Source organism: Hemicordylus capensis, chromosome 10 (genome assembly GCF_027244095.1).
Source record: "Hemicordylus capensis ecotype Gifberg chromosome 10, rHemCap1.1.pri, whole genome shotgun sequence".
NCBI lineage: Eukaryota > Metazoa > Chordata > Lepidosauria > Squamata > Cordylidae > Hemicordylus > Hemicordylus capensis.
Window position 1 is genome coordinate 7,135,214 of NC_069666.1, and position 25,442 is coordinate 7,160,655.

The following is a 25,442-nucleotide window of genomic DNA, read 5'->3' on the forward strand; positions in this document are numbered from 1 at the left end:
AGACATGCTTAGGAGGAGACGAGGAGAGCTGGTAGGGAGGAGAGCTGGCCCTGCAGTAGTGAGCATGAACTGTCTTTGCTAAGCAGGGTCCTCCCTGGTTTTCATTTGGGTGGGTGTTGACATGTGAACACCATCTGCTGTTAAGAATATTCCCTTTAGGGGTTGGAGCCGCAGCTCCATGAGAGGGCATCTGCTTGCGTGCAGAAAGTCCCAGGTTCAATCCCTGGCAGCATCTCCAGGTAGGGCTGGGAGAGACTCCTGCCTGAAACTTGGGAGAGCTGCTGCCAGTCAGTGTAGACCAGGGCTGCACAACTTTGGAACTCCAGTTGTCTTTGGACTACCATAATCCCCTCTCACAGTGGCCTATGGTCAGGGCTGATGGGAGTTGTAGTCCAACATCTGCAGGAGGACCAAGGTTTTTCAGCCCTGATGCACTACTGCTATGAATATTTATATACCGCTCTTCGACCAAAGTTCTCAAAGCGGTTGACATAGAAAAAGAAATAATAAATAAATAAGATGTACTTTATTAATTGATATAGACAATACTGAGCTAGATGGAGGAATAGTTTGACTCAGTATAAGGCAGCTCCTTATGTTCCTAGGATCACATGCCCTCCAGCATTTCACAGAGGAAAAGAGGGATACCCTCATAACTGAGATTAGGGCAAGATTTCTCTTTGGAAAGGGAGAGTTTGTGGCAAAGGGGGCCAAACCCTCAGTTCACCTGTCTTCACCACTGCTACCTATGTTTTGTGGAAAAGGCAGAAGCAGTAGCTCCACTTGCAACCTGCAGCCATCCCTTTCCCCCAGAATGCCCCTGGGAGCACTGCTATGTGATCATGGGCAGAAGAAAAAAATGAAATAATAATAATAATAATAATAATAATAATAATAATAATAATAATAATAATAATACAGAAATCACCATCAGCCAATTACAAAAACCAACTTTACTGGCAACAGCCTATATTCTGCGACGATATCTATGATAATAACAGCAACAACATTGATAATAAAATTCAGCCATCCCAGGTCCTTGGAAGGACTCTATGTCTGGATAAAACAGTCAATAACACCTGTCTGACTGTGTAAACAACAACAACAACAACAACAACAAAAATATTGACAACAGCAGCAACAACAATATTGCTTAGCCTTTATGTAGCACTTTTGAATGTTCCAAGTAGGTTTGAGATTCATGTTTTTGATTAACAACTCTGCTCAAATTTGAGGGAGGTTTGTGGAGCGGCCAAAGGTGGGGTGAATTTGCCCCATGAATTTGTTTTATTTCACCACCTCCTGTTTGGTGGTGGCTGCACTTCTCTTGAGGTTACACATTCAGAAGGGAATTGTGGGGGGAAATGGGGGCAAGGCTGGCCTCAGGTAGGAGCACCATTACTGTCAAGGGCACCATTTTCCTTCACACATAGTGGAAATGGCCCCTCCCCAATCTCATCACCCATGATAGAGTCAATGAAAGTGAGGGAGGACTTTTTGGCTCATCCTAGGACTTGAATGCATATCATATACAAGGCTCATTCACACAATGATAAATAGGGCAGGAGGAGTGTCCCACCCGTCCGGGAGCTGTGTGAGCTCCCAGTTTCTGCTTGTGTGTGTGTGGTGGGGGGACAAGGTAGAGGTGCAGGCAGTATTAGGCCTCTTCACACAATCATTCAAATCTCGGTTTAATGTGGGTTACCAACACTGAAATGATTGTGTGAACCCATGCCAAGGTAGTTTATAGCCTGAGATTCCCACCTTGGCCTAACATTGTGATTGGCCACCTTGGCCAATCACACTAATGTTGGTAATCCACATTAAACCTATATTCAAATGACTGTGTGGACAGGCTTAGTATCTGCTAGCCTCCTGCTGGTAGGAAGGAAATCTTTTCCTCCTCCCTCATCTATCAGCTGGGTAGAACAACTGCTGGATAGAACAGAGCCTTCCTACCCAGCGGGAGGCTAGCAGACCATCACTGCCTGTGCCTCCTACCTTGTTTTTTACTCTCACACAAGCAGAAATCAGGAGTACGCGCAGCTCCCAAACTTGGGTAAGACACTTCTTCTGGCCTATCTATCCTCATGCGAATGAGTCTACCACATTCTCCTTCTGATGGCTGTGCCAAGTAGGCCAGCATTCTTGCCACCATATAATGAGGACGAACGGAGCCTGTGAGTCTGGAAGCAAGCAAGGTTTCCCAGCCCTCAGAAATGGGCTGAGCGAGAGAGAAAAACTTTGCTTGCTCCTTCCAAGCTGTTTGAGACAGAGCATGTGCCAAGGCACACTTATTGTGTCAGCAGCTTCTCCTTGCGTTCTTTTGACCTGCCTGCTGTCGTGGCAGTGCGGGACATGTGAGGACCAGATCAGCAACTGAAATGCGGCAAAGGAGGGGAAAGAGAGAGACATTTTTAGCTGTGCTTAATCTAGTTTCTCTGGCGAATTCTCTTTGAATCAGGGGCAAAAGTTTACCTGGAAGGGGTTGGTCAGAAGCTTTGATTTCTCCCTCCAGGATCTTCACAGTGCTGCTCTTCTTCCTCATACCTTTCATGCTGTGTCACCAATATGACAGCTTAAAGGGAATGCAATTTGGAACTCTAAAGGATCTAATAATGGCTACCAGCCTGAACTGGCTTTCAAATACGACACATACATCCCCACCTCATAGCTCTCTGGGATTCAGAGGGCCAGACAAACATCTTTGCACTCCCATCTTTCCATTATCATCGCACTTAATTAAAATCTCTGGTAGAAAGAAGCCTGGAGGGACCATCTGACCTTTCTTGCTATTTCCAGGTGACTTTTTTTTTTTTTTGCAGGGGAGATTCCTGGAGGCGGGGAAGAAAAAACCTATTCTCTGGGTTCCTACTAGATATCAGCTACACCACTTCTAAAGCTTGTTCATCTTGATTGTGGCCACCCTTCCCTGAATAATATGCACAATTGTTCCCATTTTACAGATGGAGAAGTAGAGTCTAGAGCTATAGCGTATGCAAAGCTATGCAATGGGCAGATTTCCAAAGGGCATATTTTGATTTTATTGTACAGTGTCATATCCCACCTTTTGAACTAAAACAACATCACACATTTAAAATCAAGATACTTATTAAAACAATGAAAAAGAAAAGAAAATGCTGTAGCAAAACAGAAACAGGGACTCCCTTAAACTCAGAGGGTCCTAAAGGATCATGCCCCACCACCTTCCTATCACCACCTGTGCACACTCCCAATTGAGTAAAAAGCTAGGCTGGAAGGGAAGTGATCATGTGGGAGGTGGGTGCAGGCTCCAACGGCATTTCCTCCTGCCTTGGTAATACGCTGGGTAGGGTGAGACCATCAGAGCCAGCACCCTCCTCCCACACAATCACTTTCCCCTCCTCTGACCTAACTCACACAGGACCAAAAATTGGGAGCACACACAGCTTCAGAAGCTGGGTAGGATGCCTGTCTTCCTACCCAGTGAATGGTTGTGGGAACATCCCTAATTTGTGCTCTAGAGCAGGGGTTCCCAATTTGTGGTGCTCCAGCTGATGCCGAACTGCAGCTCCCATCATTCCCAGCCACAATAAATTAGAGCTGGGGATGATGGGAGTTATATTCCACCGACATCTGGAGCAGTGTTCCCTCTAACAGGGATTCCCCGATGTTGTTGACTACAACTCCAGTAATCCCCAAGCAAAAGCCATTACATCTGGGGATTCTGGGAGCTGTAGTCAACAATATCCGGGAATCCCTGTTAGAGGGAACACTGCACTGGAGTGCCACACCAGTTGGGAATGCCTGCTCTGGATCAAGACCTGCTGGTGTGCCAAAAAAGGGGTGGAGCAACAGGGCCTGTTATAAAGGTGCTCAATGGGGGCCTTGCGGGTGCTGATGCAACCTCATCTGGACCAGCTCTTTGTTGACTTGAGTCCTTATTAGGCGGACAGCTCTCCTTTTGGAAATGTACACCCTGACATGAGGACAGCTTGGCTCCCCAGCCTTGCCAGCAAAGGGGGTCCTGACTGAGGCATGTATCAATGGCGACAGAAACAGAATGGAAAGACCCAATGGAAAAACGCAGCCTTTGCTTCTCACCTAAACCACAGCAAGACGGGGGCTAGATGGGCCAGTGGTCTGACTCCATATGAGGCTGCTTTGTACATTCATGTTCAGAGGCAAATGAACTCTGCTTGAAAACCTCTATGGAATTTACCATTGTGTCATTTGTGCAGGTCATACTTTGGTGAGGTGCTGGTATGATTATTGTCATTTTTTGACCAACTAACGTTTATATGCGGAAAACCTCCACAGGAGTTTTCAAGGAAAGTTCCCTGCTAACTGAGCAAAGAGGCACCTTTGAAAACGGGGGATTCATTTTATTTAGCAGGGGGAGAGCAACTGGCCCTATCCATCCCCAGCATAGCATCCCTCCAGGGGCTATTGCTGGTGTCTGTCTTATGGTTCTTTTTTTAGATTGTGAGCCCTTTGGGGACAGGGAGCCATTGTATGTATGTATGTATGTATGTATGTATGTATGTGTAAACGGCTTTGGGAACCTTTTGTTGAAAAGCGGTATTTAAATGCTGTAAAAATAAAAAAAAATATTTAAAATATTCCGCTTTTCAGCGGAAAAAAATGGGGAGGGGGACTTACAGCAGTTTGTATAGGAAGGGAATAAAAGACTCCTGAGCAAAGCTGCACTAAGCAGTCTCCCGTTTAGTCCTGAACAGAGGTGCTTTTACCCCTGCACATCGGGGCCAAAGTCCAGGGCCTCCACACCCCCTGCCCCTCCCAATCATCTTTCGTCTGTCCTGAGTGGTGTGGTTTGTGCCCTCAAGAACCTACGTGTTAAAAAATTATGCTGCCCTCAGGAACCTACGTATTAAAAAATTATGCTTAACTTGCAGAGGTGGGCCTCCAAAAGACTTTATGTCCAGGCTCCAAAATTACCTAGGTGCACCTCTGGTCCTGAAGGGGAAGGACTCTAGCACTCAATGGTAGTGTGTATGCTGTGCATGCAGAAAGACGCAATCTCAATCCCTGGCATCTCCAGCTAGACTGGGAAAATCGGTGTCTGCTGCCTGACTGTATTGTGTAGATAATACAGTGCCCCTATATGGACCAAGGGTCTGACTCAAGGTAGCTTCATAGGTTCATCTGTGCCATTCTCCCTTGGCTGCTGATGCTGATTCCCTCTTCCTATTTGTTTTTCAAGGGGGGTCCCAACCAATCAGGGATCAAGCACTGGATGATGTCATAGGGCTCCACAGCTAGTCCAGTTGGGCTACGTGAGGTCAACCGATAATGAAGGCAAAGGGAATTAATATAAGTGAACTTTTGTTTTTTTGCTAGGAGTACCAGAAAAATCTCCAAGAGGTCCTGTGTTTTGGCATAGCTGAAAATGTTCACAAAAGCATGCAAGCAGTTTTGGCTCAACTCCTGTTCCTAAGTGACTTATCCCTTCCCCACCGCACAGCCTTCTACTTTCCATTTCCCTGCTTTTAAGGTGCTCGTGTAAATTAATATCTTCTCCTTTCCTTTGAAAGCTCATAAAGAAGCCAGCCAGGACAATTTTGAACAAGATGATTATTCTGAGTATCCTCGTTCGGATCTGACTTTTTAACTACCCGAGTGATTTTGCATCTCATGCACACACCCTCTATAAATCTTGCCTCCTTCCCTTTAGTTATGCATTGATGCCGCTTCTGTCTACTTATCGCAGCATCTTTCTTGATTTAAGAGGGATTTTCCCCAGCCTACATTGCTTTAACGTGCCTCATTCTGTGAGTGCCACAAAGTTCCTCCTCGGTCACAGTGCTATGATAGCAATCTGTGGCATTTAGAAAGGGTTCCTGCCAGCATCCCCATCACCTGGTGTCATGCTGCAGTGCACACAGTCCAGGTGAGGAAGGCTTTCATCCCAGCAGGACCTTCCTGGAACACACTCGTTTTGTTTAATACATAAAAAATAGTACATAAAAATAATTTGAGAAACATTTGCTGCTTACAGTTTTCAGATCATATTAGCAAAAACAAACATTTGAACCTTACTCATTGGGTTACTACATAATGTTTGTTTTTGCTAATTTGATCTGAAAACTGTGAGCAGCAAATGTTTCTCAAATTATTTTTATGTATTATTTTTTACATTCTTATCCTGCCCCATCCAAAAGGCTCTGGGTGGTGCACAGGGACAAAACAAAATGCGCGACTCGATCATTTAAAAACAATCAATACAAAACCAAATAAACAGTTTAAACCCATTAAACAATTAAAAACATTTAAAAACCCTGAAAGGCCAGACCAAACAAATAGGTTTTAAGGGCTCTCTTGAAGGCCAGCGATGAACCCAAGCTACAGATTTCTGCCAAGAGGGCATTCCGCAGCCCAGGAGCAGCTACAGAGAAGGCCCGGTTCCAAGTCGCCAGCAGATGTCCGGGTGGTAAGCTCCTCAGATGACCTTAATGTGTGGTGGGGATCATACAGAAGAAGGCGCTCTCTAAGGTATCCCAGGCCTAGGCCATTGAGGGCTTTAAAGGTAATAACCAGCACTTTGTATTCTGCCTGGAAACATATCAGCAACCAGTGCCAGGTTCAATCTTTGGAAGTATCTCCAGGTAGGGCTGAGAGAGACTCCTGCCTGAAATCCTGGACAGCTGCTGCCAGACAGTGTGGACAATACTGAGCTAGATGGACCAACAGCCTGACTCAGTATAAGGCAGCTTCCTAGTATATAAGTGTGTTGAAGAGGCACCAGATTTGAGTATATTACCATCAGGTGTGTGGGAAGGTTGGAAGCAAGCAAGCAATCTCCTAAAACAAGATAACTTAATTGTGGAAGCTGTTGCAGAATTAAGTCACTGGAGATAACAATACATCTGCAATTCACAATAATAAAGTATAGGTAACTGTTGTATCCAAAAAAATATGCACGTCCCGATCAGCTTGACTTCAAAGAAGCTTGTAAACATTTATTAAAAATTGCTGATAGATTAGAATGGGAAAACTCATGTTGTGAGTGTCGCTTCAGCCTTGGTAAATGTTTAGAACGAAAACTTCTGAACCAGGGACTGTAAAGGGAAATGCTATTACTGACAGCAGAAAAATTGAATTTTGGTAATAAAAAAGTTGCCGACTCGGGCACATTCAGTTCAATTTGCACATGTATCCATGCACAGCCGCGCCAGAGTTGCAAACACGTTCCTTCACAGTGACTCGTATCTTTCCTGGCGCCCATCTTCCTGCTGATACCCTGAGAAATGTCTGGGCCCAAGTCCAACCTAACATATCCATTTGTTTTACGTTCCCACAAACAGGGCTCTCTCTCTCTCTCTCTCTCTCTCTCTCTCACACACACACACACACACACACACACACACACCCCAGTCATGCTCTCTCAGATATTTTGAGCTCTTGGCTGGTCTTCCTCAGACACTGCAGCTCCTGATAATATTGTTATTTATGATACCTAAATTCTGGGTTATTAATTGCATCAGTAAAAAACCCTAATTTATATCGCCATAAACAGCAATAATGAATGCTGCCAAATGCTAATTCCCACTGCTTGCCAACTATGCCTGAGTTTGATTGAATTTTTTTTTCACCCACTTCCCAGAAGTATTAATTTGAACATGATTAAGAGCTGCAGGATCACAGATCAAGCCTGGAGTTGACAACAACACACACACACACACACACACACTCCAAGTGAAACATTCCTGTGAATTCTCAGCACCCTGTTACCTTTTCCAGCTCAGAGGCTCTGGAGGACCTGATTACAGGCAGACAGGGAGACCAGGTGATCAGTGGCCAGCTTGAGAAGCAAAGAGAGTCATGCAGGAACTGTAGTCCAGAGGTAAACCACATGATTTGCATGCAGAATGTCCTTGTATAGGTTGCTGCTTTCTGCTGAGTCAGATCATTGCTCCATCCAGCTCAGTATTGTCTACACTGACTGGTAGATGCTCTCCAGAGTTTCAACAGAGATCCTTCCCAGGCCCAACCTGGAGATGTCAGGGATCAAAACTGAGACCTTCTGCGATGTGCTCTATCTCTGAGCTGATGAACACTGGAAGCTGCCTTCTACTAAGTCAGGCCATTGGTCTATCTAGCCTAATACTGGCTCGTCTAACTGGGTTCCAGCCAGAGGTCTTTCCTAGCCCTACCTGGAGATGGCAGGGATTAAACCTGGGACTTCCTTCATGCAAATCAGATGCTCTCCTACTGAACTACAGCACCCTCTCAATTTCCCAACATCACAGATTAAATTCTTGGCATCTTATATGCAATCTCAAAGCTCCATCCATGCTCGGTCCCTAGCAAGGCTCGCAAAGACCTTTTCCTGAGACTTTGCAGAACCACTGCCAGATGGAGTAGACACAGTACTGGGTGAGACGAACCAATGGATTAACTCAGCCTAAGGCAGGTTCCTGTGATCCCAGACATGTACCCACAATCTGATTATTGCCCAAAGGAAGATCCAGGCTTAACCTGGAAGTGTTCCCTGAATAGACTGGGGAGAACCAGTGGCTTGCCTGGGACAGGATGACAGCACGACTTCTTCTTCCTTCCTTCTACATCTTGGAGTGACGCACCAGACGCCTCATTGCTAACGATGTAGCATCTCAAACAGTATTTGAGGGAGTCACATGTGCAGAACCACGCTCAATGTGGCAATCACCATAGCCATGGCAGGAGCATTGCATTTCCCCTGAACAATGTACAATGCATACCCAGCTAGGAAGGGCCGTAGTTCTGTGGCAAAGCCCATGGTAGTCCATGGTTTGCATACAGAAGGTCCCAGGTTCAGTTCCTGAGTGAAGATCTCAAGTTTCAGGGCTGTAAAATACAGCGTTAACTGTGCGTTATCTCCTCAAATACAGCCTAACTTCCAGACACCCCACTCCCAGACTCCTGGCTCTAAGAAATTACCGGTGGCAGATCTGTGTGGATCCTGCCAGGAATCGATGGCAAATACGATGAATATTTATATACCGCTTTTCAACAAGAGTTCCCAAAGCGGTTTATATACTGTAGATATAAATAAATTCCCTCAAATCTGTATGTAGAGTCTGTATAAAAAAGCCCTGTCAATATATATCAGTCAGCTACACCTGTATGGAGCCTGAACCCAGTAGTCAAAGTTCAACCATCAGTACAGGAAAGTTGCCTTTGGGTGTTTTTTTAAAAATGCTTTTGTGGTCCTAATTGATTTTTAACATTTTAATGTGATTTTATGGAATTTCATTGTATTAACTTTTGTAAACCGCCTTGAACAATAAGCAAACAAATTAAATAAAAGGCCTCTAGGAAGCTGTCTTATACCGAGCCAGAGTATTGGTCCATCTAGCTCAGTATTGTCTACACTGACTGGCAGCAGCTTTTCCAAGACTGAACTCGGGGATATCTTACAAATGCTCTCACGCAAATGCAGCCATCAAATGCAAACTAAGTTGGAGTCTATTTATCAAAGGCAACAGTTCATACTTGCTACCACAAGACCAGCTCTCCTGCCCTAGGCAGACAATAGTAGTTCTCTGCATCAGGAGTGGGCAGGCTTGAGGCTTCTGGGGTCTCTTTAGTTCTTACTATTGTTTGTTTATTTCGGCCCAAGGCCAGTCTAGACCGCTGATGTCTATCCTCCGGAGCCAAATGCCAAATAGCAGCTCAAGGGGTGGAACCAAGGAGCCCACCTGGAAAGGGCCACAAGCATCCCACTTAATGCACTAAAATCCGATGGTGCAGAGAAGCCTTACCAATATCTCATCTCTGGGTTTGTTTTGTTTTTGTTTTTTTGCAGTCCAGCTCTGGAAAACCACCCATCTCTGCTCATGGCCCCAAGGAACTCCCCCTGTTACCTTCCCTCTTACAGTGTGTTATTTATTCCGTGCTTTATCTGCCTGGCCACATGAAATATGAGCTGGGTTCATTTAGCGCCACGGTTGCCACCTTGGTAAACGCGTGCCCATACATCTCTGCTCCCCAGGACTGAGCTGGGTTCTCTATTTACAGCTCTGCCTGGCTGCCCCCCCTCCCTCTGCTGCTTGTGTTTCCCCCTTCCGTGCTCAGTGGCCCCGTAATGGCCACGGAGATAAATAAAAGGCATAACTCTTCCCTGCCCTGCTTATTTCCTGTCGCTGTCGCTGCCGTTGTTTTTCTTGTTGCCCTGTGTGGTAATATATATAATAACAAGGAAAACAAATCTTATTACTAAAGTAATTACAATAAATAAAAAGCCGAGAGGGGAGCTGAAGAAAGGGGCCGCCAGGGAGGGATTGCGGCAGGATTTTTGGAGAGAGAGAAAAAGTGATTTACGTAGGATGTGCTCGGTGCCACTCTGCAGGTACTCCAGGCAGCGCTGAGCAGGCAGGGAAAGGGACAGCGGCTAATTAGCGGCCAGGTACTGTACTTGTGGCAACACGCCCACTCCTCATTTCCTTGCATCCCTGGGCCTTTCAGGCAGGCTGCTTTGTGAATGGTGAGAGTCTCAAGACCAGCCACTCATCACCAGCTGATATTATTGGACTGGGCCTTGCTGTGCTCTGTGCTGGTTCCCTGAGGTGCTTGTGTGTGTGTGGTGTGTGTATGTGTGTGTGTGAGAGAGAGAGAGAGAGAGAGAGAGCTTGATCATGATTGGGGAGGGGAACTGGCCTTGGGCTAGCGAGTGTGAATTGTCCCCTCTGCTAAGCAGGGTATCCCCTGGTTTGCATTTGTATGGGAGACTAAATGAGTGAGCACTGTAAGACATTCCCTTCAGGGGATGGGGCCATAGCTCAGTGGAAGAGCACCAGCATTTTTGCATGCAGAAGGTCCCAGGTTCACTCCATGGCCTCTCTAGGTAGGGCTGAAAGAGACCCCTGTCTGTAACTTTGGAGAAGCTGCTGCCAGTCTGTGTAGACAATACTGAGCTAGATGGACCAATCATCTGACTTGGTAGAAGGCAGCTTCCTATGTTTCTATGAAACAAGCAAACTCTGTCTAGTGTATTCATCCCTAGCATCACTGATTGTACATTGCATGCACCTTTCTAGATCAAACCCAAACTTCTTCTGGCCTAACATTCAAATGAACAGCCCAGCCAGGTACCTAGGAACAAAGCAAGCTGACTTCTATCGAGTCAGACCTTTGGTCCATCTAGCTCAGTTTTGCCTACATTGACTGGCAGAGGCTTCTCCAAAGTTTCAGGCAGGAGTCTTTCTCAGTCCTATCTGGGAATGTTGCCAGGGATTGAACCTGGGACCTTCTGCATGCAATGCAGATTCTCTGCCACTGAGCTATGACCCCAAACACTGTTGTTCCATCCCTTTGATGATGGGCTCTTGCTATTCTCCTTCTCTAGCAATGTTAAATGCACTTCATGTGCCAAGTTAAAGGGCTTGTTATATTTGTTGTTGTTGTTTGCTGGAAAGACAGGTTTTGCCAATGTCTTCAGTAGTATCAGCTGCCTTACAATTGGCAAAGGCGTCTAATGAATGCTTTGCTTGGTGCATTTTAACCCCAGTGCATGGCCCTTAGTTTTAGAAAATGAAGGGGACATCAGCATTTTGTAGTGGATGTGCTTGTTTGCTTATTTTGTGGCCTTGAGGTTTCTTCCTTTGGTTTTTTTTTTGGCATATGCTGTTGGTAAAGCTGAAGGCCTTTTTTCTTGAGAGACAATCTAAAGAGAAAGAGGGATGTTCTCTTTCGGGAGAGCTATTTTGAACTCTGAACAAACTGGTTTGGAGTTCTCCTACACTTTTGAGTTTGCCCCGTGATATATCAGGGCTGTTTCTGCAAAACCAAAACTCTGGAAGAGATTACCAGAGACTGATGTTCTCTGCTGAGATCTGCACTGATACCAAGAGAAAAAGCCTGACCCAAGCACTGAAATGTGAACATTTCAAGTAAAAGTTGTATCCTGTACTGCGGCTTATGAAAGTCTGGAGGAGACAATCAGCTCCCAAGACTGGATGTAATCATTGTTTGTGTCAATCTGCATATGGATGACGTGTGAAACCTTAGTCTGTAGGTCAACTTTTGCATTAGTTCCTCACTTAACGCTGGTGGTATAGGAGGAATAAAAAAGAAAGTTACTGTGCAAAACAACCTAAGATGGACCATGAAAGAACCTCAGGGAACAGCCTGTTATTCAATATGAGGGCCCATTGTGCATTAAAAAACATGATGATACACGGAAGACAATTCTGAGGTAGGTAATGAAAGGTTTTGTCAGCAACAGCACAGAGAGAACAAGCGCGGGATTGGATAGTTTTTAAAGTTTGGAGACTAAAAGATTGGGGAAGGAAGATGATGACTGTTTTCAGCAATATAATGGGGTTGTTAGATAAAAGATTTGGAGCAATCATTTCCCATGACGACCAAAAGTAGAATAAGAGATAAGCAACTGACGTTACGGGAAAGTTGATTTAGCTAAAATATTAAGTTTAAACTTCCTCACTATGAATGTATTTGTCTAGTGAAAAACATTGCAAAGAAGCCTTGGGCTTCTTCCTTTCGGTCTTTCTTTCTTTCTTTTTTTGAACATAGGTTGGATGGCAGGTAAGGAATGGTTTTAGGTAAGTGGTGGCCAGGTTTCGGGACCCATGTGCTTCAAGTCAAGTCAGAAGGATGAGGTAGTGCCATTGTAATGGACCATGCAGAAGCAAACTCCCCTCATAGTGCTGGCTGGTTTTTGCCTCTAGTCTAGACAGCCATCCAAAATCTCACAATAGTTTATGGGTTGGTACCATGAGACCGTTTATCTCATATTTTAGCAAGTGGAGGCTTGGATTGAAGGCAAGCTGAATTTACTCAGAAGTAGAAAAGTCAATCCACATGGTACTGGTTTGTAATTCCTTTTTCTCTTCAGTGGTCCGCGTTTTGGGGATGAATCCTTGGGCTGGTGCTCACTGCTGACAGCTGGGTGGGAGGACATCCACCCAGACTCCATGCCCCATACATGCTCCACAGAAATGGTTGTGTTTTGACAAAAATCAAAGGAGGAGGAGGAGGAGGAGGAGGAGGAGGAGGAGGAGGAGGAGGAGCAGATGGAGATCATGTGCTAGCCATGATCCGGGTAGGATGGTGGCAACCAACACATCCTTTTGTACCCAGCAATGTATCGATAGTGGAGGAAAAGCACATCCCACACCATCCTATCTAGAGTATGGCTAGTACACAATCACTTTCCCCCTCCTCCTACCACAATTTTTGCCCTCGCATGACCGTTTCTCAGGAGTGCACATGGAGCTTTGAGCCTGGCTGGATATTCCTCCTAACTGGCTGTCCAACCAACTCTTTGACAAATCTCACAACACTGAAGCACACAGAGCATTTACAATGGCTCCATGTAGTGTACTTCCATCAGCCTTATTGGATGGCTGATTTCAGAAGACTCCATATTTAAGTCAAACATGTCCATGTAATGAGCGAGGGGTAGAGACAGTAGAACATGTATTCCTCCATTGTATTTTTTAAAAATTGTAACATCCACCAGAAGTTAATTCTACCTTTTAAAAAGATGTATCCAGGCAGGTTGACTGAGTTGTACACTTTGCTTCTCCTTTCTGATCAGAATACAAACATCTCATACAGTGTGGCTAGATTCTGCACAGCGGCTCCTAGTATAAATCAATCAATCAATCAATCAGTCAAGTATACATAAACAGTTAGTAACAATGATTTAAAGAAATCTACATAGATCAGGAGAGGGCCGCTTGATTGTGTAATGTTATTGCAGGCAGGAGTTTACTGTTGTATTGTGTGGAATACTGTATTGTACAGTTTTTGATGTTCTGCTTTGTAATGACTGGTCATAGACTGTAATAATCTCTTTTTTCTCTCTGTCGGTCAGGAGAACCAGTCCCTTGTTTCATTTCAAAATCTTTCCACACCTTTGAATCCCACCCAAACTGCCCTGTTTGGTCTGTTTCACTCTGAAACCCCTTGGCACCTTCAAATTTAACCCAAAGTGCTTAAAATGGAACATTCAGCTCAGCTCTGCACCCAACACCCAAGTTTGCTAGCATGGATACCATATTGTTGTATGATTTATTGCATTTCTGTCCTGCCCTTCCTCCAGGGAGCCGAGGGCAGAGGACATGGTTCCTTTGTCCTCATGACATTCCTGTGAGGTAGGTTAGGTTGAGAGAAAGTGACTGGCCTAAGAGCTTCATGACTGAGAGTGGAAATTAATCCAGGTTTCCAGGTCCTTGTCTGACACTCTAACCACTGCATTGCACTGGCTGGTCTCATGCAAAGGCTACTCTCCTTATACGTATGGATCCTATGCAATATATGAAGTCAAAATTCTAGGACATGACAGAATCAATATTTAAAGATTTATTTGGACTTTTCATTGAGGTGAAATCTGTGGTTTTGCCTTGTCCCTGGGAAAGCCAGGGCCTGCAGAGGGCATCCTTTACAAAGGGAAACACTCAAGACCTAAGTTAAAAAGCAATGGATTTTGTATAAGGCATGGGCTTCCTTGCCCCGGTGCCAGAGAGCTGCAGAGCTTGGTCTATAACTCTTTGCCCAGGAAGAAATTAATTTTAAGTTTCCTCATATTAATAAAAGCATTAAGAACTGGCATAATAAAAGTTTATTGACTAATTTTCCAGGCATAAATTGCCTACGATTCCTTCTGCAACTGCATTACATGTTTATGAAACAGAAACACTCTTTATTTCAGTTCCAAAGTTAACTGCATTGTAAAGTTACAAAAAAGAGGCCTGTTCCAGCCACAGGAAGGCATTTCAAAGCTCTGCAGATTCTGAAGGTGCAGGGAAGTGTTTGAGCAGATGCTTCAATCTTTCCCACGGCAATCAGTGTGGCCTCCAAGTGCTTTGTAATGGCTGGTCCCCGTCACTTATTTCTAAAATCACGTGGAGTTGTCAGAAAGCCATTTTAATTTTTTGAAATAATAACCAAGAACCATTTGAATGGGAATGTCTATGGCATAGAATGGAAATGTCTATGGCCTCCAGCCGCATATTGGGGAAAGTGGGTATTCCTCAGTGAGATTAGTAAGATCAGCAGACTGGCAGAGATAGTGTAACAATATTTTTTCTTGCCCCATGAGATTTCTTTACCCAGTAATGTTTTCTGATGGACTAGTCTACAAATCTTTTAATTACCCTGTCAGAGTTCAATACCCAGGTAAGCTTTTCTGATGGGTAATGTTTTCTAATGGACTGCACTGAAATTTTTCATTACTCTGTCAGATATCCATTCTGATGTAACCTTTTCTGATCATATTGGACTGATCATATTGACATGTCATATTGGACTAGACTGAAAAGTTTCATTATCCTTTCAGATTTCCATACCTGGGTGAGCTTTTCTGATGGATGATATGTTATTATGGAGTAGACAAAATTATTTCATTATCCATTCACATTTCATTACTGGAAGTTTCATTTTGCACTACTGAGCATGCTCCATTGCAGTTGTGCATCCTTAATTGTGTACGGTAAATAAACCCATTGGGGTAAGGAAAAATATCTTTACAGATGTGATGTTCAGCACAGGATGGCATGCCTAAGCAATTTCCATTTTAGGCTGTGAGCCCTTTGAGGACAGGGAACCATCTTATTTATTTATTCCTTATTTTTCTATGTAAACCACTTTGGAAATTTGTTGAAAAGTGGTATATAGATAGTAGTAGTAGTAGTAGTAGTAGTAGTAGTAAAGAGATAATTACAGTGTAATTACACCTAAAAATTATCATATTCATTACAAACCCCTTTCCTATAGTGGGATGCTGTGAGGATCTGGCAGGGGTTGACACAGGTAAATCTTCAGCTCCTTAGTTCTGAAAGGGTAATGAAAAATGTTGGTCCAGTCCATCATACAACATTACCCTGGTATTGAAAACCAACAGAGTAATGAAACATTTTGGTGCTGTCCATTATAAAACATTATCCATCATAAATGTTTTGCAGTATCAGAGACGGGGCTGTAACTCAGTGGAAGAGCATCTGCTTTGCATGCAGAAGGTCCCCGGTTCAGTCCTTGGCATCTCCAGGTAGGGCTTGGAGAGACTCCTGCCTGGACCTTGAAGAGCCACCACCAGTCAGTGTAGACAATACAGAGCTAGATGGACCAATGGTCTCCTTCAATATAAGGCAGCTTTCTGTGTATAAGGCCCTGTGGATTGGTGCAGAGGGAAAGGGCTAGACCCAGAAATCCCCAGGCCACACCTAGTTAGCTGCTTTTTAATGCAAGGCTAACAATAGTCTTCACAAGCCTGCTATCTCTTTAGGTAACTGTTCTGCAACAGCACATTTTATCTTGGGAATAGAAAAACCACCAGCATTTGCATCATCTTGGAGTTCAGCAATCTCTCTCTCTCTCTCTCTCTCTCTCTCTCTCTCTCTCTCCCCTCCCTTCCTCTTCTTAGACTCCCATGACCTCTCACTGATTCCATCCATCTCCTGCCTCTGCTTGATGACTTTATTTAATGCAATTGCAAGTTCTGAGCATCCTTGTGTGCACATGCGTGCAAAAATAAAACAAATAAGCCCCAGAGACAGACAAAGGAAGGGGTTTGATGTATGTCAGGATCTGCAGCAAGACAAGCCCCCTGAATCGCTGTGCTTCATATTCAAACATTTCTCTTTGATGCATTGGGGTGGTGCGGGAGCCGACGTTGACATATGGAGAAGGCCCTGTTAGCAGGACGGAGGCTGTTGCGTGATAAATGACACAATATGTCAAGGAACTCCTGCGATCCATCATGCTGGCTTCCTCTTTACCGCCACAATGAGTGGCGAGTGGGAGAGAGTGTGACTTAAGGAGGGGGCCACCCACCCAGACAGCGCAGAGAGCATAGAAGGGCTGGTGAACACCTCATCAGTGCTGCCTGAATGCTGCATTTATTTCCTGATAGTACTTATGAGCCCCTTCTCTGCTGCTGAAGGTCTACCAAAGTGACTCACATAACACCCAACAAACAATAAGTGAAATATTCTTCCACAGAACTCCCTAAAAATCCTGCAAGCTAAAGCAGTTTAAAATCACACTGGCTGTGACATCCTGATGAATGATGTGCTTATGCAATGAACAGGATCAGCCCGTCCATTAGGCAGACCTAGGCAGTTGCCCAAGGCCCCCATTCTTGTGGGGCACATACACAATGGGAGAATATATAGCACGGCCAATTATTCTCCCTCTCCCTCTTGTATTGCACCCCAAAGTACTGAACCGTAGTGTGAGAATATCAGACTGCACCCTACTCCCCAAAGGGCCTGTACATTCTGCACCCCAAAATGTACAGTCTTCTTTGCTCCTCGCACCTCAGCCCCCATAAATAGCTTGTCTTATAATCGGCACTTCCCCCTCAGCATTCAGTTCCTGAAAGAAATGGTCTCAGAGTAGTTTTCAAGATTAACATCAGCATCTTTTCAGTTTTGAAAGGCTAGAGATGGGTTTTGCTCCCATAACAGACTGGGAACTCTCTCCCACTGTATCCTCAAAGGACCACAGGCTAGTCATTTGCTGGTCATACTTATGGGCTGCTCATTCGACTCCTCAAATGAACAGGTTAAAGTGGGAGCTCTGCAGGACTCGAACCGAACCAGGCATGTTCGGTTTTGTGGTACCGAACTCCTCTGGCCCAGCTCAAATTCAAGCTGGTTCAAGGGTTGTTACCTTAAAAAAAAGAAAAAAGACCAGGCCATGCAAATGGCCAGGGAGCATGCACGGCGGCCTCCAAAATGGCTGCTGTCACTGGCAAACGACAAGAACGGCCTGAAATAGCCCTTGCAGGATATGGGGGAGGCCAGCAGGGGGAGAGGAAGACACCCCCCCCGCATGGTTGCACTAGCACCCCCCGAGACCACAAGACCTGGAGTGTAAAATAAGCAACTTTAATGGGAACAGCCTATATTCTGCGATGATATCTCTAATAACAAGAAGAACAATATTGACAATAAAATTCAGCCATCACAGGTCCCTGGGAAGGACTCGATGTCTGGATAAAACAAACCAGTCAGTAACACCTGTCTGACTGTGTAAACAAGAAATAATAATAAATATAAACACACACACACACACACACACACACAATGTGTGTGTATGTGAGACCCCGAACTGGCCCTGAGCCACGCGAGAGGGGGCGATTGCCTCGAGGTCAAGCTGAACCAGACCACTTCAATGGCAAACTGGCTTAACCTTGAGCCAGTTCACACATCACTACCTTCACCTAAGGTAAAATGTGCCGTCAAGTTGATTTTGACTCCTGGAGCCCACAGAGTCCTGTGGTTTTCTTTGGTAGAATACAGGAGGGGTTTACCATTGCCTCCTCCCACACAGTATGAGATGATGCCTTTCAGCATCTTCCTATGTCGCTGCTGCCCAATAGAGGTGTTCCCCATACTCTGGGAAACACACCAGCGGGGATTTGAACCGGCAACCTTCCTCTTGTTAGTCAAGCATTTCCCCGCTAACACTCCAAAAACCCCAGGGACCTGTCATGACCCAAGCTGAAGACTGTGCCCTGAGGATTTTCGGAATTGCGCTCTTGTGCAAAAGCTCCTTGCAAAACACACAAGAGACGCCACTGGTTGTGTACCTTGTGCTAGTGCAAAGTCAGTCAAGACGTTGGCCACTCAACCTGCAGCCTGAAACACAGTCTAGTTACAACCACTGGTGATTAGTAGTGGCCAAGTGTGATTTGAAGGCATGTGATGTGTGGTGTGGTCACCATATCGCAGCAGAGTGAGGCCTGACTGCGGTCAGTGGCTGGATGGGAGACTGGCTATGAACTCAAGCAGCCTTGAGCCCATCATAGAAGAGAAGTGGGATAGAAAGGATGTAATAAATGAATGCCCTTGAAATTCATCTCTCAAATTTTTCTATCTATCTATCTATCTATCTATCTATCTATCTATCTATCTATCTATCTATCTATTTTTACATTTATCTCCCACTTTTCCTCCAAGAAGCCCAGAGCAGTGTACATGGTTATGTTTATCCTCACAATGACCCTGCGAGGTAGGTTAGGCTGGGAGATACATGGCTCGTCAGTGGGGCCGATGCGTGAACTTCTCTCGGGCATCTGGCTGGCTTCCGCTGCCAACACAACATGGCACTTGATCAACTTTGATTTGAAAGAGTGCAGCAATTCTCAGGTTAAAATCTGTCTGGCAACATCTATTTGCAGGATAAACAGAGACTCCCCAACTCAGGGCTGTCAATCTGTTCCCAGCAGCATGACATCTTCTGAGTACAAAGTGACACCAATTCAGAGGATGTTCGACACCTCTTCCCTGTTCCCTACCCTGTTCTCTTGCACTTTATTAGACAATGCAGGTTTTCCCTCCCTCCTCCTTGAAATGAGACTCTTATTTCAGCTGTTGACCCCCATCACTGACCCCTCGTTGGGAGATCAGGTGTGGGAAGACTAGACTATTATCTGCCTTCCAGTTTGCCCGTTTCTAATCAAAGCAGCCAATTTCACTCACGCCTACAGACCCAGGTTGTGGATAAGGGGGTCTGGATGAATACAGAGCGAGAGAGAGAGAGAGAGAGAGAGAGAGAGAGAGAGAGAGAGAGATTTTAGCAAAGACAGAATCACTCTGTAAAAGGCACTGGAAGGGATGAGGCAGAAATGCTTCCATCTGGGTGAGGGGGAGGACAGGTGAGCACACACATCAGAGTTGCATATGCAGGCTGAAGATAAATGCTTTGCAGTGAATGGAGCATTGGGCTTGGGACAAAAAGATGCAGGTTCAGATCCCTGCTCAGCCATGAAGCTCCTTGGTGGCAGCTCCCTGCGAGGGAGCTGCCATCCAAAGCTGAGCTGTGATGGCCGCCTCCTTTCATCCAAAGCTGAGCTGTGATGGCTGCCTCCTTTCCCACACCATCTTCCAAATGGCTGTCCCAATCTCTGCACCATATTCTCAGGTAGAGAAAATGGGGAGTCCCTTTCAGCAGTTTCTCATGTGTGCCTGAGGCACTCTGGGAACCACCTGCCTCATGCAATGGTGGGCACTCCTTCACTAGAGGTTTTCAAAACAGAGGCTGGAGCCCAATCTGTTAGGGATGCTACAGCAATTTCCTCCCCTGAGCAGGGGTTGGATGGGAAGACCCCCAAGGTCCCTTCCAGCTCTCAAGATTCTATGATCCACATAGGAAGCATCCAGATCTGCTCTGGAATTTCGCTTGATAGGGATACTGGTGGCTGTTTTCTAGTAGGGATCGTCTAAGAGGACAGCCCCAAGACATTCCCCCACACCCTCTCTGTGAACACACACTGCCAAATAAAGAGGCAGCCCTCCTCTACCCTAACCAAGCGGTAGAGACAAATGGTTCATCCTAGCACTGATCATAATTCTGTGCTGGCACTCCTAATGGTGAAGTGGTTGCTAAAGTAAAGTAAAGTGTGCCGTCGAGTCGATGTCGACTCCTGGCGACCACAGAGCCCCGTGGTTGTCTTTGGTAGAATGCAGGAGGGATTGACCATTGCCATCTCCTGCACAGTATGAAATGATGATGCCTTTCAGCATCTTCCTATATCGCTGCTGCCTGATATAGGTGTTTCCCAGCGGGGATTTGAACCGGCAACCTCTGGCTTGCTAGTCAAGTCATTTCCCTGCTGCGCTGCTGCTTTATTGATGGCATTGATTTCTAACCCCAACTCCTTAATTATTCTTCCTTTCTTTTTCTTTTTTCGCATTTATTCATGACATTAGCCAGTGCTGGCCCTGGTCTCCCATTAGCTCAGGCGTCTGCAGTATCTATAGGGCCTTCCTGCTGTTTCTTTAGAGGGAGCTGTTTGTTACTGAATAATAGAGTGCTAAATGTTCTCATTAACGGCATTTGCAGCATCTTTTTTGTTGGTACTTCCCAGGCTTGGCTCTGATCTAAAACAAGCCAAAACGCCCATTAATAAGGTCCCCAGGTTTATATCTTCCAAGCAGTCACTTTCATTTCCATGGCACGTTCCCTCCACCATTGAGGAATAATGAGCAGGGTTTTGTAAATTCCTTTTTGAGCTAATAATTCAGTAATTATGGTATTACGAGCCTCGCGCCAAACAGACAAGGGCGGGGAGGAATGAGAAGGGCAGAAGAATGATCAATCTTTAAAATGAGGAGGTGGGGGCTAGATTTCATGGTTTCCCCCCTTGAAACTCATTTGATCAAGTGAGGGGGGGAGGGGAACGACAGATTGGTTGCATCCTAATCATTGCCAGAATCATACTGCTAATGTCTCCTTTGTCTGCAGAAAGCAGAGGGAAGATTCTTGGGTTGCACTGCTTGCTATAAACACAGGCACACAAGAAGCTGCCTTCTACCCAGTCAGACCACTGGTCCATCTAAGCAAAGTGTGACGTCAAGTCAGTTTCAACTGCTGGCACCCACGGAGTCCTGTGGTTTTCTTTGGTAGAATACAGGAGGGGTTTGCCATTGTCTCCTCCCACACAGTAAGAGATGATGCCTTTCAGCATCTTCCAATATCACTGCTGCCCAATATAGTACTAGCAGGGATTTGAACTGGCAACCTTCTGCTTGTTAGTCAAGCATTTCCCCACTGTGCCAGGGATTGAACCTGGGACGTTGGGCATGCAAGCATGCAGATGCCGTCCCACTGAACTATGGCCAGATCCCCTAAAGGGAACATCTTACAGTGCTCACATGTAGGCTCCCATCCAAATACAAAACAAGGCAGAGCCTGCTTAGCAGTTAACCTCTGCACCATTTAATGTGGTGATTCTCTTTATTTAGCGGGGGAGAGTAACTGGCCCTATCCACCCCCAGCACAGTACTTCCCGTGATTGTTCCTGGTGACTATCTTATATTTCTTTTTAGATTGTGAGCCCTTTGGGTACAGGGAGGCATCTTATTTGTTTATTATTTCTCTGTGTAAGCCGCTTTGGAAACTTTTGTTGAAAAGCGGTAAATAAATATTTGCTGTTGTTGTTGTTATATGTAAACTGCTTTGGGGACTTTTGTTGAAAAGCGGTATATAAATATTCGTCATATAAAAGAGACAATTCATGCTTGCTACCACAAGATCGGCTCTGAGCTCTTCTCCACAGCATCTCTGCCATTTCCATGCAACAGCCTTTCATTCATGGTTTGTTTACATAATGAATTCCAGTGCTCTTCACTGGAAGGCCCAGGGGCACTTAGGCAACCATCAATCAAACCGAAGTGTGGTTCCCTGACTTATTATTTATTGGGCCTGTATAAAACTTTGGTGAAAGCTGAATACTCTGTAGGGTCACCCTGGCACCATGCAGAGACGACCATCCTCACCGTGTAGTGCTGTGCCTTGCATAGCGCTGGTGGGCTCCTTTAAGGGGAATAGATACCTCTTCCACCCCTGCACCAACTTGGAAGGCATGCACAGAGTGCTGGGAAGTGTAGCCCGTCTCAACACTTTCCTCGTAGAGCTCTTCAGAGAGAGCTCTGTCTTCCTTAAAGGGCCCTCCCCACTCTGAGAAAAGCACAGTACTATGTGGAGGTCGGCATAGAAATGACTCTCAGGTTGAAGGTTTGTTTGTTTGTTTTTGGCCAAAGTAGCCCCCACTTGACAAATAGTGAATATAACTGGTGTATTCCAACACAGGAGAGGAAAGCAATGGGGAAACCATTTAATGACCCCTTTCTGTTGTATGTTAATTATGACTGAGAACGGCAATGAACAGCTAGCAGTGTTCTATTCCTGGGGACCACTTTATCTACCTCCCCCATGCTCCAAAGCTCTATCAAATTTTAATCAAGGTATGGAAAAATATTTGCCCACAGCTTCACTCACATCCAACAACTGGAACAAGTTGTTCTAGTAAGAACTAATCTGCCTACTTTCCTTTCACTATCCCTACAATCATTGTTCCCTCTAACAAATATGCCCAGATGTTGTTCACTACAACCCCCAGCATTCCCAGCTGCAGTGGCCTTTGGCTGGGGATTCTGGGAGTTGTAGTCAACAACATCTGGGAATCCCTGTTAGAGGGAACAGTGCCTACCACTGGAGAAAATTTGGTCCAAATCGTTTAGGTAGTCCACACGTTAGACCCTTGAATGTCATGCACCTGCCATCTTGAATTGGGGTGGATGACATCATCCCAAACTATGCATTTGAGGTGTCCCCATGTGTCTTTACAACTGTACCAAATTTGGTCCAGATCATTTCCCACTTGCATCTCAAATGTTCACGTATTCGCCATCTTGAATCAGAGTGGATGACATCATTACAAACTATGCCCTTGAGCCATTCCTATGTAGCACATTTGGTTCAAATTGGTTAGGTGGCCCACAAGATAGCCCACTTGCGCCTCAAAAGTGTATGCATCTGCTGTCTTGAATTGGGGTGGATAACATCACCACAAGCTATGTCATTGAGGTGTCCCTATAGGTCCCTACAACTGTACCTAATTTGGTTCATATTGGTCCAGGCATTGTGAAGTTGATTGTGGGGATGGACTCATGGACGGATACAGGGCCGGACTGGGGGCACTGAGAGGGTGGTGGAATGTATGTGGGGAGGGCGCCGGGTTTTGAACAGAATGGATCATTAAGGGTGGGAGTATTCACTGCTGCCAAGTGTGGCAGGGTGCAGGGGCACCATCTGCGGATGGGGCGCACTGGGAATATACCCTGTTGCCCTGTGGGCCAGTCCGATCCTGGACAGACACACGGACACACAGGCAGACACACAGGTGGAATGCTGGGTGATCTCATAAGCCTACTGGAAAGTAGGCTAAAAATGATTTTCTAGCCGTAAGAAAAAGAGTTATTTCTTAATGTTATGTTTGTGTTCTCTCTCTCTCTCTCTCTCTTTCTCTTGGATTTAATAGCTAATGTTATGCTGGAGCATACATGTGTTCCATAACTGTTATTCCTTTGATGCTAGCTGATACTTGGGATTTGCCCTGTTCCGTCGTTTTATTATTCTGCAGTTTTGTTCTTCTCTGTGTCCTTCTTCTGAATGCTGGCTGAGCTAAGAGAATTTCTAACATTAATTCTAGAATTAGAGGATGCACAGCTTGCTACAGTTTTCAGGTCATTCAGTTCATGTGCAATGTTTCTCCTCTCTGCATCGCTACTAGCATTGCAATCTGTGCATTGGTGAAGCAAGGCAAGAAGGCAATATTGATGGCAGATTCCTGCACAGAGCAGGGGGGTTGGACTAGAAGACATCCAAGGTCCCTTCCAAATTCAAAATTCCATGATTGCAACAAGCTTTTTCAGGCATGGTGTTCCACTGATGCACATCGGCATTTCTGCAGATTGGTAAAAACACCACACAGAAATCATCTTGCTGTCAGTGCACACAGAAACACTAGACAGAAAGAATCATCTGTGATTATATGTATGGTCACACCAAGATGGTTTTTAAAATACTCTTTTATCTATGGTCAACACCCAACTTTTTTTTACAAAAGTGAAAGTAATGGGGTGGGGTGGGGGAACGCGAGTGGGACCTAGAGGAGTCACCAATGGCCTGCCACCGCCAAGGAGTTGCACTGCTGTGGGGGCATGTAAGGTGACCTCCTGCCTACCCTGCCCTCCCTTTTCAACCCCATAGTGCCCCCACCTTTGGTTGTAAAGAGGAATCCTTACTGGATTTCTCATTTTCGAGCATGCAAAACCAGGTCGAACCAGGCCAAACTTGGTTCGACCCAGTTCTAGAGTAGAACCAAATCGCCAGTTGGTTCTAATGAACCAGCTCACATACCGGGCGGTTTGGTTTGAGTTTGGTTCAAACTTAAACTGAACTGCCTTGAGCCCCTACCTCTACCTTCTAAGAGGGATAAAGACACAGGAAGTTTCAAATTAATGCACACAACACATCAAGTGACAGAGAAATAGAGATTGCATGGAAACATAGGAAGCTGCCTTATACCCCTGCTAACTGGGCAAAGAGGCACCTTTTTAATGTATTAATTCTCTTTATTTAGCAGAGGGAGAGTAACTGGCCCTATCCATCCCCAGCACAGTACTTCCAGTGACTGTTGCTGGTGTCTATCATCAGGGACAGTGATCCATCTTATCTATCTATCTATCTATCTATCTATCTATCTATCTATCTATCTATCTATCTATCTATCTATCCTCTATGTAAACCGCTCGGTATATAAATATTTGTTGTTGTTGTTTTATGGAGTGAGACCATCGGTCTGTCTAGCAAAGTATTGTCTACACTGACTGTCAGTGGGTTCTCCAAGGTTTGTCAGGAGTCTTTCCCTGCCCCATCTGGAGATGTTAGGGATTGAACCTGGGACCTTCTGTGCGCAAAGCAAATGCTCTACCAAATTGTAGAAGCTTGAAAAAGAAAGCAAGAAGCTGAGGTATATGAACTGCATATGATATGGTATATGAACTGCAGTCTTCAAAACCTCCCTAACTGTTGACTGCAAGCACTCTGGATCCACTTTATGGTAAATGAATTTATTCCCAATGTTTGGACTGAGGGCAGGATCTGACCCTTGATACTGCGAGCATTGACCAAGCCCTGTGCAGTGA

At 45.2% G+C, this 25,442-nt stretch overlaps 1 protein-coding gene across 11 annotated transcripts in view; it reads left to right on the forward strand.

Annotated features, from left to right (window-relative positions):
• The window catches only part of AGBL1 (AGBL carboxypeptidase 1), a 371,201-nt gene that overhangs the window by 122,881 nt on the left and 222,878 nt on the right, over positions 1 to 25,442 (forward strand). The window contains exon 19 of one of the 11 annotated variants that reach the window (XM_053272305.1): positions 5,341 to 5,654. The exons of the other annotated variants lie outside the window; for them this stretch is intronic. Coding sequence (XP_053128280.1) covers positions 5,341 to 5,383 — 43 coding nt within the window. The 3' untranslated portion in view covers positions 5,384 to 5,654. Of the gene's footprint in view, positions 1 to 5,340; positions 5,655 to 25,442 lie in introns of those variants that run through there. 11 annotated transcript variants of the gene reach the window in all.